General features: G+C 53.7%; 1 protein-coding gene across 1 annotated transcript in view; it reads left to right on the top strand.

Annotated features, from left to right (window-relative positions):
* The window catches only part of RHBDL3 (rhomboid like 3), a 43483-nt gene extending 34809 nt beyond the window's left edge, over positions 1-8674 (top strand). Inside the window, exons 8-9 of the mRNA XM_004593878.2 lie at positions 5982-6042; positions 8136-8674. Of these exons, the coding sequence (XP_004593935.1) occupies positions 5982-6042; positions 8136-8407 (333 nt within the window). The 3' untranslated portion in view covers positions 8408-8674. The remainder of the gene's footprint in view (positions 1-5981; positions 6043-8135) is intronic.
* Positions 8675-14511: the final 5837 nt, after the last annotated feature.

Here is a 14511-nt window from a genome sequence, read left to right as displayed (position 1 = left end):
CCTCCCGTGTATGCCCCCCAACCCCCAACACACACAAGACTGTTGGTGGTGGGGAACTGTACGATAGAGGGCATCCACACAGGTGCTCTGTCGTCTGCCCCCCTCGAAGGGAAGCTGTATTGCCATCCTTGTGAGCTCCCTTGGCCTGGGCACACCTTGGGGCAGGGCCCAGGGTGGGGCACAGGTGGGTTTGGAAGCCACGGCAGAGTTCCAGTTGGCATCTTCTAGTGTGAGACTGTGCGATGAACAGGCCTATCTGAGAGTTCGAGGCTTCACCTACCCAGGAGTAAGCAGCTGGTAGCCCCAGGGCATGCCGTGTGGCCTGGCCTTCCCCAGAACTGATGCTGCTGAATGATGGCATGAAAGGAAGCACTCGTCTTCTCACGGCACAGGCACAGGCTGCTTGCCCTTCGTTGCGGCCCAGTCTGAGCAAGTTGCCTGCTTACGACTCAACCATGACTGTCACTCAGGGACTCGTCAACACCGCAGTCTCGTATGGCTCAACTGCAGAGGCAGAAGTCCAGAAGGGGGACGTGGTGTGTGGGTGTGGGGCTTGGTCCATGGTGAAGTGCCGCCTCCAAGAATAAAGCAGGAAAAGCCCGCCCCTGGCGGGGGGACAAGGCAGGGGGGCAGTCAGGACCCCTGGGCTTGAGCACGTCATCACCATCTTCATGGCTGTGAGTCTGTCACCCCTAACTCCTCCAGAGCCTCAGTTCTCTCATCTGTGGCAGCAAGGAAGGCCTGAGGAAAGGGACACGAGAGTGCCTTCCATCGGCTGTCCCCACCCGCCTGTGGGATCCCGCGTGCTTCTCCACACATTTGTGTACAAAATTGTTGGTCGGTTCTGCCAGAGACCTATACAGAGAACAGTCAAGAAAGTCAGACATATAGAGAGGAGGAGAAACAGAGAGGAAGTCTTCCTTCCATTGATTCACTCCCCAAGCAGCCGCAATGACTGGAGCTGCGCCGATCTGAACCCAGGAGCCTCCTTCGGGTCTCCCACACGGGTGCAGAGTCCCAAGGCTTTGAGCTGTCTTTGACTGCTTTCCCAGGCCACAAGCAGGGAGCTGGATGGGAAGCGGGGCCGCCAGGATTAGAACCGGCACCCATTTGGGATTCCAACATGTGCAAGACAAGGACCTTAGCCACTAGGCTACTGTGCCGGGCTTGGCTCTGGTTTTCTCTTCAGGCATGTGTAAATGTTGCACGATTCTGTTCTCAGGGCAGACTTGTTTTTTTAAAGGATTGATTGATTTGAAAAGCAGAGTTACAGAGAGAAGGAAGCCAGGAGCATCTTCCAGGTCTCCTACATGGGTGCCAGGGTCCATGGACTTGGGCCATCCTCTGCTGCGTTCTCAGTCCGTAAGTAGAGAATTAAATCAGAAATGAAGGAACCAGGACTCAAAGCAGTGCCATATGGGATGCTTTGCTGCAGGCAGAGGCTTAGCTTACTCTACCACAACACCAGCCCCATCTCAGCACTAGCTTTTAAACAAGAGACTTTTTCTTAAGGGAAGATAGGTCTTGTCTTTCATAAAAACATAATGGTGTTTCAAACAGCTTGAAGAGGCCTTGAATTCAGAAGACACTCTAACAAGGTCTGCTTTGCAGAAAGACGCATGAGCCACACTTCTTTTAAACACTGGAAGTACAGAGACCCAGAGAGTTGAATAATTTATTAATTGCCCTCTGCTGGGGCCAAGAGTTCCATTTTTAACTGTGCAAGAGGTTTACTTATGCCGTGCCCCACATGGTATGTGTTGCTCTAAAATGTCTGCCATCAGAATTTCCGCAAGCAGAGCCAGTTGCCTGGTCCTGTGTCTGTACCACGCTTTCGCGTTTCCACCCTTGGGGTCTCCTGAAATCTCTCACGAAGAGAAACCTTTCCTACCCTGGCTGTTTCAAGTCGTGTTGGGACGGAAGCTCCTTGCCCGGGCTCTGGCCTCTGTGCTTTAAGTGGTGGGGTGAGGAAGGGGCCGAGGGCCTGGTTCTGGGTGTGTCTGCTTTGGGCAGGTGGTCATCACAGCTGGTGCAGTTCTGGGAGAGAAAGAAAGGAAAGAGGCTGTGAAGGGTTTGTGTTCCCCAGGGATCCTGCAGCCTGTCCCAGTAGAGAGCAGCAGCAGGACTGGCATGTGTGCGTGTTGTGTGCGAGCGTGCACACTTGCGCTCCTCTCATTGGCCCGGATAATGCATCCCAGAACTGGAGGCAGCTGGCAGGAGGGGTGACTGTCGGGTTTAACCCCTTAGCTGCTAGAAGACTCACACTCAGCCTTGGGGGAAGCCCTGTCAGCCATCCGGGTTAGGCAGCAGAGGTGCATAGAGTGTGACCCTACCCCTGAAACATGGCAAGCAGAGCCTGGCCTGGAGAGCTACCCAGCTGCTACAGACTCCCGGTGACCCTGGACTCGTTCTCCTGGCTGCTCAGTTTCTCCTTCCGAGCAGGGCTGGGCTGCATCAGTTTGGCTCACTCCAGGCCAGGCAGAAGTTTCCAGGCTCTGGCCTGCAGGTTGCTGCCATGAAACCAGGAACTTGTGGCCCTCTCCAAGGTCCTTCAAAGTCAGCATGTGGAAAATCGCTCTGGGTGCTGCCGTGGTGATGGCACAGGGGAAGCCTGGGGTGCTGGTGTCTCATCTGGGCTCTGGTTCTGGTCCCTGCTGTTCTTACCATCTAGCTCTCTGCAAATGCACCCGTGTGGGAGACCTGGATGGAGTCTCTGGCTTGGGTATGAACCAGCCCCTGACCTTTGCAACCATTTGGGGATAAACCAATGAAAGGAAGATTTCTGCCCCATGTCTCTCCCTCTCTCCATCTCCTCTTCCCCCGTCCCCCGTCCTGTGCCCCAGGAGAGCTCTGAGCGAGGTGTACACAGGGACATCCGCTCACGGTGACTTGCTTTGCCTGATAATGCTGTTGAGAGCACAGGGAAAGAGATGAGCTATTCCGAGGCTTTTGTAAGGAAAGGGGATGTTAGGATTGTGCTGTGTCACTTGTGTTACTTACTATTGTAAATGCACATAATGTAAAATTTACCATACCGGTAGTATACATGCAGTTCAGTGGCACTGAGAACATTTGCACTGGTTTTTCTAATATTTATTTTTTAATTGGAAAATGAGATTCACAGAGAGAAGGAGAGGCAGAGAGGAAAGATCTTCTGTCTGCTGTTCCACAAGTGGCCACAATGGCCAGGGCTGAGCTGATTTGAAGTCAGGAGCCAGGATCCTCTTCCAGGTCTCCCACACGGGTGCAAAATCCCAAGGCTTTGGGCTGTCCTCAACTCCCTTCCCAGGCCACAGCAGGGAGCTGGATGGGAAATGGAGCAGCCATTATATGAACTGGCACCCACGTGGGATCCTGGTGCATTCAAGGCGAGGACTTTAGCTACTAGGCTACTGCACCAGGCCTCCCCTCTTTTTTTTTTTTTTTTAAAGATTTGTTTATTTTGAAAAAGCGTACAAGAGATAGATCTTCCACCCACTGGTTCACTCCCAGTATGGCTGCAACAGTCAGTACTGGGCCAGGCTAAAGCCAGGAGTTCTGTCTGGATCTCCTTTGGGGGTGGCAGGAGCCTAGGCACTTGGTCCATTTTCTGCTGCTCTTCCCATGCCATTAGAAGGGAGCTGGATGGGAAACGGGAGTACCCGGGAAACAAACAACTTAACTCACTGGCCCCAGCATTCACAATAATGTGTGGCCATCCCCACCATCCATTCGGACCCTTTGACCGAAGCTCTGCCTCCATTCCGCAGTGGCTCCTGCTTCCCCTCTACCCCCGCCTGTGTGGCCCACCATTCTACTTCCCATCGGCCAGGGCTTGACCACTCTGCGTTGCTCATGTGGGTGCAAGCACACATGACCTGCGTGTCTGTGACTGGGTTATAGCCCTTAGAGTCTGGTCAGAATTCATCTGCGCTGTAGTCTGGGTTGAGTTCACATTCTTTTTTTTTTTAAAGATTTATTTTTTTTTTATTACAAAGTCAGATATACAGAGAGGAGGAGAGACAGAGAGGAAGATCCTCCGTCCGATGATTCACTCCCCAAGTGAGCCGCAACGGGCTGATGCACGCCGATCCGAAGCCAGGAACCAGGAACCTCTTCCAGGTCCCTCACGCGGGTGCAGGGTCCCAATGCATTGGGCCGTCCTCGACTGCTTTCCCAGGCCACAAGCAGGGAGCTGGATGGGAAGTGGACCTGCCAGGATTAGAACCGGCGCCCATATGGAATCCTGGGGTGCGTTCAAGGCGAGGACTTCAGCCACTAGGCCATGCTGCTGGGCCCGAGTTCACATTCTTGCTAAGATCGAGTCCCATTCCATCCTGCGTCTGAACCGGATCTCGATGGTCTGCCACTCGTTCTTTGATGGACACTCGGGTTGCTGTTGTGAGCACTGAGCACAGATGTCCCTCGAAGAATTAAGACTGATGGTAGGGGGAACACTTGAGGGAGCACAGCTAAGCATTCCATATGGGTGCTGGTTTGAGCTCTGGATGCTTCACTTCTGATTCAGCTTCCTATTAATGGCCTGGGAAAGCAGTGGAGGTTGGTCCAAAAGCTTGGGTTCCTGTACCTATATGGGAGACCCAGAAGAAGCTTCTGGCTTCAGATTGGTCCAGCTCTGGCCATTTCAGAAGTGAACCTCCCTCTTTGTCTCTCTGTAACTCTGCCTCTGCCTTCCCCTACCCCAACCCCCCGCCTGGCCAAAAAAAATTGAGGCATTCTGCCTATAGAGTGGCCATGTGCCGTCCACTTCTCTTGAAGACAGGGCTGCCAGTCATAGGGGAACAACAGGGAGAGACAAGACTGCAGGGAGCCCAGGTTTCTCCCAGAGCTCTCCTGTGTGGTGGCTTCCCCACATCCGGCTTGCTGGGCTGCAGCCTTTGTAGATGTTACAGTACACACTGCCTATTCACCGCCTCTGTCTAGTGCAGCCGTCTGTCCCTGCAACCTCAAAGACATGTGAGACATGCCCTGGAGCTGGGCCCGGGCCAGGCACAAAGGCCGTCAGAGAGGGAGGGGGCAGACAGAAGTTGCCGGCTGTGCCTGGGGCTTCTGTCCCGGTGGCTGATGTGCTCCAGAGACTGCAGGCTAGGTCCCTCGCAGCCACCGAAGCTGACATGGGCTCCTGGATGAATGGAACCCTGCTTTGAATGCCCCGCCAGAGTGCCCCTCAAAGGCAACCCGTGGAGAAGTCTTTTGTCAAATGAGAGATCCTTTTGTAAGGGCAGTGATTGTACTCCGTTGACGTGCTTTGCAGAGCTGGGGTTTTCAGAGCTGCTAGGGAAATGATGGCTTGAAAGCCATCTGCCTCCCTCTGTACTCTGCCCCAGAGCAAACCCCCTGTCCCCTAGAGCTTCCAAGATCCTGCTGGGAGCCCTCCACAAGGGGGGCACTGATCACCTGCCTGACAGACCCATCTCTAGACAGTTGTACTTAAAAGTGGAAGCCACCCCAAAACTCAGATCCACCTCTCCTAGTCTTGCTGAGTCTCTCACCCGCCCAGTCTTTGGCTCACAGTTTAAGCCACCTGTGCCTTTTCTTACTGTCAACAGTGAACTTGACCCCTGAGCTTTCGGTCTCAAATATCCAAGCCTCTTGTGCAGGATTTAGAGTTCATTCATCTTGCCCACCCACCTGGGTCAACGTGGCTTGGTTTGTTGTCCTGGATCCCTTGAGAGCCGTGGTACCTGGCAATTCGTGCCACCCTCAGATGCTGCCCTGGAGGGAGGGCATGGACTGTCCCTTCAGCTACTGCCCAGGCCTGAAGGGAAGGCATGGACTGTCCCTCCCTGGCTCAAGGGCGTTGGTGACAACAGCCAACTTAGCACTGCCTGAAGTCTCCAAGGCACCCAGGTGGGTACCTAGATGTGATACCTAGGACTTCTTGGGGATGAAATATCTTTCAAAGTCAGTATCTCCTAGAGACCAGAGTCCCGCCCCAGCGTGCTCTGCCACTGCACTCACTGAACCCTTTTCTTCCCTAGAACTGGTCGGGCATGAAGTGCCAGTTCAAGCTGCTGCGGATGGCTGTGGCCCTGATCTGTAGTAAGTACCCACAGGGCAGGTGGTGGAGGGAGGAAGCTTGGTTCCCAAGCGCCAGTTGGAGATGCAGAGATGTCATACCCCATGCCTTTCAGGGGCTTGTGCTCAGTAAAGAGGGAGGGGAGGCAGGCAGGCACCAGTGATGTGTGAGATGCAGGGACAGAGAATCCACACACAAAAATATGATCAGCCACCAACACTCAGATCAGGACAAATTGTTTTAACCTTTTGGTCAGAAGAGTTGGACTTTAGAATTCACCTGTTTCAAAGATGTCCTCTCTGTTTATTTGAGAGACTGGCAGGCAGAGTAGAGCTGTCCTCTAGCTGACTCCCCAAATGCGAGTTGGGTTCCCCAGCTAGGGCCAAGGCCAGGAGCCAGGGAGTCAGTGCAGGGACTCAGGGAGTGTGTTGGTAAGGAGCAGAAATCAGGACTCAGGTTAGGACTCCAACCTAGACATGCCATGATACAGCACGGGCGTGCCAATTGGCGTCTCAACCAGTGCTCCAAATGCTGACCTGACACCCGTCCCTGGTGTGTATGTGTGTGTATGAGACAGGCACATGGGCACGTGTATACATACAGAGAATGCTGCAGTGTAAGCAGCTTCACCAGCTATAGCTAACCCGTGAGCCCCTGTGCAGAGATTGTACTGGGGCAAGTCCGAGTTGGCAGAGGTCAGTTCCCCCGGAAGACTTTGAAGTGCCAGCACCCAGAGGATAGCTGCAGGTGGACGAGGTGCAAGAGGGTGAGGTGCATCCCCGGGTGAGGACACAGAGAGGGGTGCCAAACTGACGGGTGAGGTGCTTGACTGCATGTGCTCACGCATAGACAGAAAGGGCAGTGCGGCCACAGAGGTCAAGATCACCGTGCTGGGTTTCAGAAGCTAAGGGAAGCAGCTTTGTCCCGGATGGAGGGCTGCAAATGGTGGAGTTGGGTCAGTTGCAGGTTTGGGAGGCCAGTCCAGATGCAGAGTGGAGACTGCTGGGTGTGTGTTGTTGGGGGAACAGGGCAGGGGTTGAGAGCTTTTGTGTCTGCTTATCTCAGAAAAGAAAGAAGCACAAGTCTGTGTGTGTGTGTGTGTGTGTATTCTTAGAAGAAATCCAAGACTAAGCATCGTAGAAATGGAAGGTTGATTTTCAAGTGGGACCCACTGTCTGCATCTTTCTTTATTCAGCCAGTAGGCCCAGCCAAAGAGGCAAGAAAGATGCCCCAGGACTAGGACAGTAGATGCTGAGTGTCCATCCCCAGTGCTCCTCTCCCGCCATCTATTGGTCATCCCTGGAGTTGCAGGGCACATTCCTGAGCCTCCTCCCAGGGGAGTGGAGATCCCTAGAATGGTTACAGTAAAGAGGGGTGCTGTGGTTAATTAGGCAGTCATGGAGCTAGTACAGAAGTCCACTCAAAGGCATTTCTTTCAAATTTTCCCCAGTTTCCTTGTCTGAGACATGAATACAGAGCCCCTACCCTCTCTGTGTTCTTGTAGTGGCCAGTAGCCAGATGTACTGTATGCATGCACCTGTCCTTGCATGAGGGACCAAGCTGAGACAAGCCAACCCAGGGTGCTCACAAAAGGAGGGTGGATTGGCCTGAGGACGCTTCGGGATGTGTTCAGGGAGGCACTGCAGCCGTTTGCACGGCATTTCTGCTCCATCCTTGTCTTCTCTCCACCTGTCCCTCCTGTCCACAAGCTTCAAGTCTGAGATTCTGCGCTGAAAGCACCTCAGAGACTGTAGGTACATAGCTAGGCGCACAGGCTGGTGGTTGTTCACAGCTCCTCACTGCAGCTTGGCCTTGCTGCTCAGCAGTTGGACAGGCGGAAGGCTGAGCGCCCAGGAGTCACGGTGGGCGCATGGCGTGTGAGGCCCTGTGGGCTGCTGTCCAAGCTGTCCTTGAGGCCTAGGACGCGCTCCAGGGCCTCCTGCATCTTCTAAGCTCAGCTCAGCTTCCACCTCATTTCGGGAGGTTTTCCCCAGCTTTACCCACTGCCCTGGCTGCTGCTCTCTCTGAAGCGACCTTACGCATGGGTGGGCTTCTTGGCTGTTTCATGGTCAGCCCCTCCCCGGCCCGTGACTTGTCTCCACTTCCTCCCTTGCAGTGAGCATGGAGTTTGGGCGGGCTGTGTGGCTCCGCTTCCACCCGTCGGCCTATCCCCCGTGCCCTCACCCGAGCTTCGTGGCCCACCTGGGCGGCGTGGCCGTGGGCATCACGCTGGGTGTGGTGGTCCTGAGGAACTATGAGCAGAGACTGCAGGACCAGTCGCTGTGGTGGATCTTTGTGGCCATGTACGCCGTCTTCGTGCTGTTCGCCGTCTTCTGGAACATCTTTGCCTATACCCTGCTGGACCTGAAGCTACCACCGCCCCCGTAAGGGGCCCGAGGACCCAGGCAGGGGAGGGGAGGGAGTTCTGCAAGGCCAGGGAAGCACCGGAGATGGAGATCGGCAGGATGGCCGCTGCTGGGTTTTTTGTTCAGATTGGGTCTGGGTGAAGGCCTGGGGCGGGGCACAAGGGACCTCCTCTCTGCCCCCGTCCCTGACCTGGGTTGGGGTTGTTGCAGGTAGGTGCCCTCCTCATGTTCTTCCCCATTGCCAGCTGGACCGCAGCCTGTCTGACACCTTTGCCCTGGCAAGGTGTAAGGCAGGCCTGAAGGGTCCTGGGGTAGATGGGTATCCCCAGAGAATATAAGCCAGGCAGTGTTCTTGGGATTAGAGGGTCTGGAGGTAGGGGCAGCCATGACCCCTGGTGCCTGGGCTAAGGAGCCCAGTGACAGGGAATAACCTCACCCCAGCTTCTACCCCAGGGCTTAAGCCCAGCACCCATTTCCGGCAGCCCTCCATCCTGTTTCTTCCAGAATGCTGATAGCTCACCCCAGCCTCCATGTTGCGCCTCATTTGGGGGTTTGTCCCACCCTTGGACCGTTATACATGCCTTTGAACCTCCCCTGTGGCTGTGGAGACAGATTTGGGGGGTGGCCTGAGGCGTCTGTGTTTGATGGAGAAGACAGCCTGTGACTACTCAGGGTTCATAGAGGAAGTGTCGGGTCAGCAGGCGCATGGGGCAGTCTGCAGGAAGGCGCTGGGGCAGGAGCTGTGGAGCCCAAGTGGCCTTGCCCTCAGCCAGACTCCCAGGCTCCTTTGCTGCCTTCAGAATGTGCCTGGAGACTCCCTGGCACCAGCAGGAAAGCTGCATTGGGAGCAGTTTCTCACCCTTCCAGGAGTCCTGGTCCAGTTCTGGGGTGGCCTTAGTATCTGAAAAGTCTGCCTTCCCCTCAGGGACAAGGTTGGGGGTACAAGAGAGCCTGGGGGAGGGAAGTCAAAGCCATGGGTCCCTTTGAGCCAAGGAGGAGGAGGCCAGGGATGAATTCCAACTGACGTGGGAAACTTGGCCCTGGGGACTCATGAGGAGCTTGGGCGAGGGTCATAGGGGAGAGACTCAGGGGCACAGGGGCAGAAGTTAATCCAGAGACCATCAAGTCTGCCCACCCCTTCACAGATGAAGGTACTGGGAGCTGGTGCTAGAGGCAAGCCCGGAGGGGTGGGGGTGAGGAGAAAACCTGTTTTGGGGACTTCCGATCAGATAGATGGGTGGAGAGTGCCCCAGCCTGGGAGGCAGAGGCTGGACTGTGTCTGGCTGCGGAGTGTAGCCTCTGCCTCCCTGTGTGCTGCAAGGCACCCTGTCAGGCAGGCCAGGTGTGCTGGCTCCTGGGGCCTCTGGGACTTCCTGTTCCTGTGAATCCATGGAACTTGGGCAGTGTCACGAAGCAGGTGAGCTGGGAGACCCTGGGGGCTCCTTTCCTGTCAGCCAGAGGCCTGAGGGTCTGATCCAGGATGGGATACTTTGGTCCGGAGCAGCTGGTCCATGCCCTGCCTGCCTTTCTCTGCCCTAGTGAGAAAGTGAGTGGGAGCGGAGGGCTGGGAGAGCTGGCTTCCTGGGACAGGATATTGAGGTCACCTAGGTAGGGACTGAGGCGGGTGCCCTGCTGGGAGTGGGGCTTTCCCTCCTAGAAGTGGCCCGGGGCCCTCCAGGATGAAATCTTTGCTTGGGGGACACAGGAGTGTCCTTGGACATCCCCAGATGTCCCTGTCCTGGTATATCCACCATGCCCAACCAAGGTCTTCGAGTGGGAACAGTGAAGTCGGCTGGCTGACTAGAGAGGTCCAACCTCTTTAGCAGGTCCCTGGGCTCTCGTCCCTCTCAGGTTCCAGCCAGGCCAGGGTGTGGGGGAGTGCTGTGGGTCTGAGGGAGGCTGGAAATGCCACTCGATGGTGAGACGGGAAAGGTGTGTAACGTTCCGGAGGAGGAAACGCTACATTGCAAAGCCAACCTGACTCCAGCTGGCATCCCCGTTCCACTTTGGGAGAGCTCACTAATGAGGCTCTTGCCAGCCAACAGGACTCCCTGTTTCCGTGAGAGCCAATCTCGCATGGAGGGTCTGGGGAGCCTGGCTGGGCTGGTGGATCCTGTAGCTGAGGCCCCTTCCCAGCCCAGGCAGGTGCCAAAGCTCTTGGCTTCCCTTGCCTTACGGCAGTGCTCCAACAGGAATAAGCACTGGGAAATGAGTGAGAACACAACGTGGGCTTCTAAATATTTTTGTATTGTGTACATTCTGTATATTTTTGTTGTAAAGTATTATTTGAGCACAGATTCCATTAAAGATTTTTTTTTAAGCCACTGGTTATTCAAGAAGTGACCTGAAGGAGCCCGCTTGGAATGGGTGAGTGAGGGAAAGTGGGTGGTGGTGGTGGTGGGGCGGTGCATTGGTGCTTGGCTGTTGTCCTCCCAGCTCAGTGGCGCTTAGCCTTTCCCGAGTCCCTCCACTCTCCCTTTAGGTCCTTTTAAGATTGTATGTGTTTAAAACAGCTGGAGGAAGAAACAGATCTTCCATCTGCTGGTTCACTTCCCCAACCGGCTGCAACAACCAAGGATGGGTCAGGCTGAAGCCAGGAGCTCCATGCAGGTCTCCCACCTGGGTGGTGGGACCCCAAGCGTGTGAGCCATCCTCTGCTGCTTTTCCAGGTGCATCCCAGGATCTGGATGAGAAGTAGCACTCTATGGGGGATGCTGGAGTCACAGGTGAAAGTTGTATTACAATCGCAGCCCTCACCAAGCTCTTGAGTAGTTGTTGAGAGGGTCGATTTTCTTCTTCCCAAAACATTTGCTTCTGCATGAGACAGGTCTTTCTCAGGACTCTTCCTGATTTGCAGAGCAGGAATGTTGCCAGGGTCCAAGGGGCATGGGCAGTTAAGGGAAGTAAAGGTGAAGTCTGGTGCTTGGGAAGTTAAACTAGTTTTGAGTAAATTAAGCTGGGGAGAATAAACACCAATTTTTCTTTTCTTTTTCTTTAAAGCTTTATTTATTTTTATTGCAAAGTCGGATATATATATATGGGAGGAGAGACAGAGTGATAGATCTTCTGTCCAATGATTCACTCCCCAAGTGACCGCAACAGCCAAAGCTGAGCCGATCCGAAGCCAGGAGCTTGGAGCTTCTTCTGGGTCTCCCATGCAGGTGCAGGGTCCCAGGGCTTTGGGCTGTCCTTGACTATTTTCCCAGGCCACAGAGAGCGAGATGGGAAGTGGAACAGCTAGGATATGAACCTCTGTGCTCTCATATGGGATCCTGGCACATGCAAGGTGAGGACTTCAGCCACTAGGCTACTGTACCAGACCCTATCTTTCCTTTTAAGGATGAAATTCTGCAAGGGGTTTGTCTTTAGCATGTTCTCTCACATCAGTTTCCTGCATATCCTTTAGCAACATTTCTAAGTGCTGCAGAAACCTTCCCAGAACAAGGTTGGAGTCCAGTCCTGGTGGAAGGTCCAGGGACAGAGCTGAGCCAGTCCAAAACCAGGGTCCAGAAACTTCTTCCAGGTCTCTCATTTGGGTGCAGGGGTCCAAAGACTTGGGCCATACTCTGCTGCATTCCCAGGTACATTAGCAGGGAACCAGGTTGGAAGTACAGCAGCTGGGACTTGAACTGGTGCCCAATTGGGATGTTGGTGCTCTAGAAGGAGGCTTAGCTTGCTATGCCACGGCACAACCCCCATACCTGAATTGTAGATGTAACCCCTTGGAGAGCCAAGAGCTATTCAGCTGGCATCGACCTCTTCTCTTTCTTTCCTTCTGTTCTGGTCCCCTCTTTCTGCAAGGCTTCCTCTTCCAGTAACTTACTAAGATGTTCACTAATGCAGTAGTTAAACAGTAAAGATACATACATACATACAAGCTGCCATGCACTAACATGGGCATTTTCAAGGCTACTTTATTTTCTTGAAATTATTTTTGAAAGGCAGGGAGAGAGAATCTACGATCTGCTGATTCACTTTCTTTTTTTATTGTTTTAAAAGATTTATTTTTTGTTTTAATTGGAAAGGTAGGTCGGCTAGAAAGATCTTCCATCTCCTGCTGGTTTACTCCCTAGAGCTGAGCCAATCCAGAGCCAGGAGCTTCTTCCGGGTCTCCCACGTGGGCGCAGGGTCCCAAGGCTTTGGGCCGTCCTCGACTGCTTTCCCAGGCCACAGAGAGCGAGATGGGAAGTGGAGCAGCCAGGACATGAACTGGTGCCCATATGAGTTGCAAGTTGAGGGTTTAGCCATTGAGCCATTGCATTAGGCCTTGCTGGTTCACTTTGTAAATGCCCCTAACAGCTAGGGGTATGCCAGGCTGAAACCGGAAATCAGAGTTTTCAACATTAGCTGGGAAGGACCAAGCACTCAAGCCATCACATGCTCCCTTGCAGTGCCCACAATGGCAGGAAACTAGAATTGCAAGTGAAGTCAGGACTCATACCCAGGTTCTCCATACAGAGTACAGCCATCCCAAGCAATGTCAGCCTCTGCTGAATACCTGCCCTCTCACAGCTACTTTCTGTAAAGTCGGTAACAAGATTCCCATCTTGACACCTGCAGGGACGATTCGAGAAATGAAGTCACTTGTCAGCATGGCTGGATTCACACCCAGACAGTTGGTTCCCGATTTCATGTTCCTGGATCATGGGCATCTCTTTGGGATTTCAGGGATGCTAAGCATCAAACAAACAGGATCTGGTCTTGTTGGAGTGGGTCCAGGCCATGCAGCAACAGGTGAAGTTTGGCACATTTCACGTGGAGTTCACTCGAGACCTGCACCTTGCCAGCCCTTTCAAAAGTGGTGGATGGGGCCCGGCAGCATGGCCTAGTGGCTAAAGTCCTCGCCTTGAATGCACCAGGATCCGGTTCTAATCCCGGCAGCTCCACTTCCCATCCAGCTCCCTGCTTGTGGCCTGGGAAGGCAGTTGAGGATGGCCCAAGGCTTTGGGACCCTGTACCCGTGTGGGAGACCCGGAAGAGGTTCCTGGTTCCCGGCATCGGATTGGCGCCGCACCGGCCGTTGCGCTCACTTGGGGAGTGAATCATCGGATGGAAGATCTTCCTCTCTGTCTCTCCTCTCTGTATATCTGACTTTGTAATAAAAATGAATAAATGTTAAAAAAAAAAAAAAGTGGATGAGAAAAACTGCAGCTGCTGCTTCATCCTCACGCACTGTCAGCCCGCCTTCTGGCCGGATATCTGTGCCATCCCGGCGGTGTGGCAGCATGATGTGATCAGCAAGATTCAGCTCGGAAAGTTAGCAGTGCCAGAGCCCAGTGGCGCTCGCACCCTTCCAGCTGCAGAGGTGTCACTGAGGCCAGCGGGGGCTCTGTTAACTAAGCAGCTCCCGTTATGGAAACATGGTCCTGGGAACTGAACCTTGTATGTGAGAAGCCTGCCAGCTCTCCAGGCATCTGGAGAAATCACCCTCTGGTGAGGGACAGGCATTCTGTCATTGTTAATAATGGATGAGTGAGAGGAAGTGACTTGGGTTATTGGGTTCTATGGCTCTCACTTTCCAGGACAATGAATAAAACATTGTGATGGAAACTGCTGTCAAACCCTGCCTGGGGCCTCCCACAAGATGCAGAAAGGTGCACCCAAGCAGGAGGCTGGATTTCCTTCCACAGATTTTTTTTTTTGAAATATTGTTTTATTGGAAAGGTGAATACACAGAGAGGAGGAGAGACAGAGAGGAAGATCTTCCGTCTGATGATTCACTCCCCAAATGGCCGCAACGACTAGAGCTGAGCCAATCCGAAGCCAGGAGCCCAGAGCCTCTTTCACGTCTCCCACACGCGGGTGCAGGGTTCCAAGGCTTTGGGCCGTCCTCCACTGCCTTCCCAGGCCACAAGCAGGGAGCTGGATGGGAAGCGGGGCTTCAGGGATTAGAACCGGTGCCCATATGGGATCCTGGTGCGTTCAAGGTGAGGACTTTAACCGCTACACTATAGTGCCGGGCCCCTTCCACAGATCTAAGTCTGATGAGTATAATTCCCCCTATTAACATGCTAGGAATTAATAAAAATGTCAGGCTTGAAAATTGAAGTTTATTAAGCAAAAATGACTGCCTTAATGAGAAGCCAGATTTTATTATGAAAAATACAATTACAGGTAAGACGATTT

This window comes from Ochotona princeps, chromosome 17 (assembly GCF_030435755.1).
Source record: "Ochotona princeps isolate mOchPri1 chromosome 17, mOchPri1.hap1, whole genome shotgun sequence".
Classification (NCBI taxonomy): domain Eukaryota; kingdom Metazoa; phylum Chordata; class Mammalia; order Lagomorpha; family Ochotonidae; genus Ochotona; species Ochotona princeps.
Note: the sequence above shows the minus strand (reverse complement) of the source record. Positions and strands in the feature narration are given on the sequence as shown.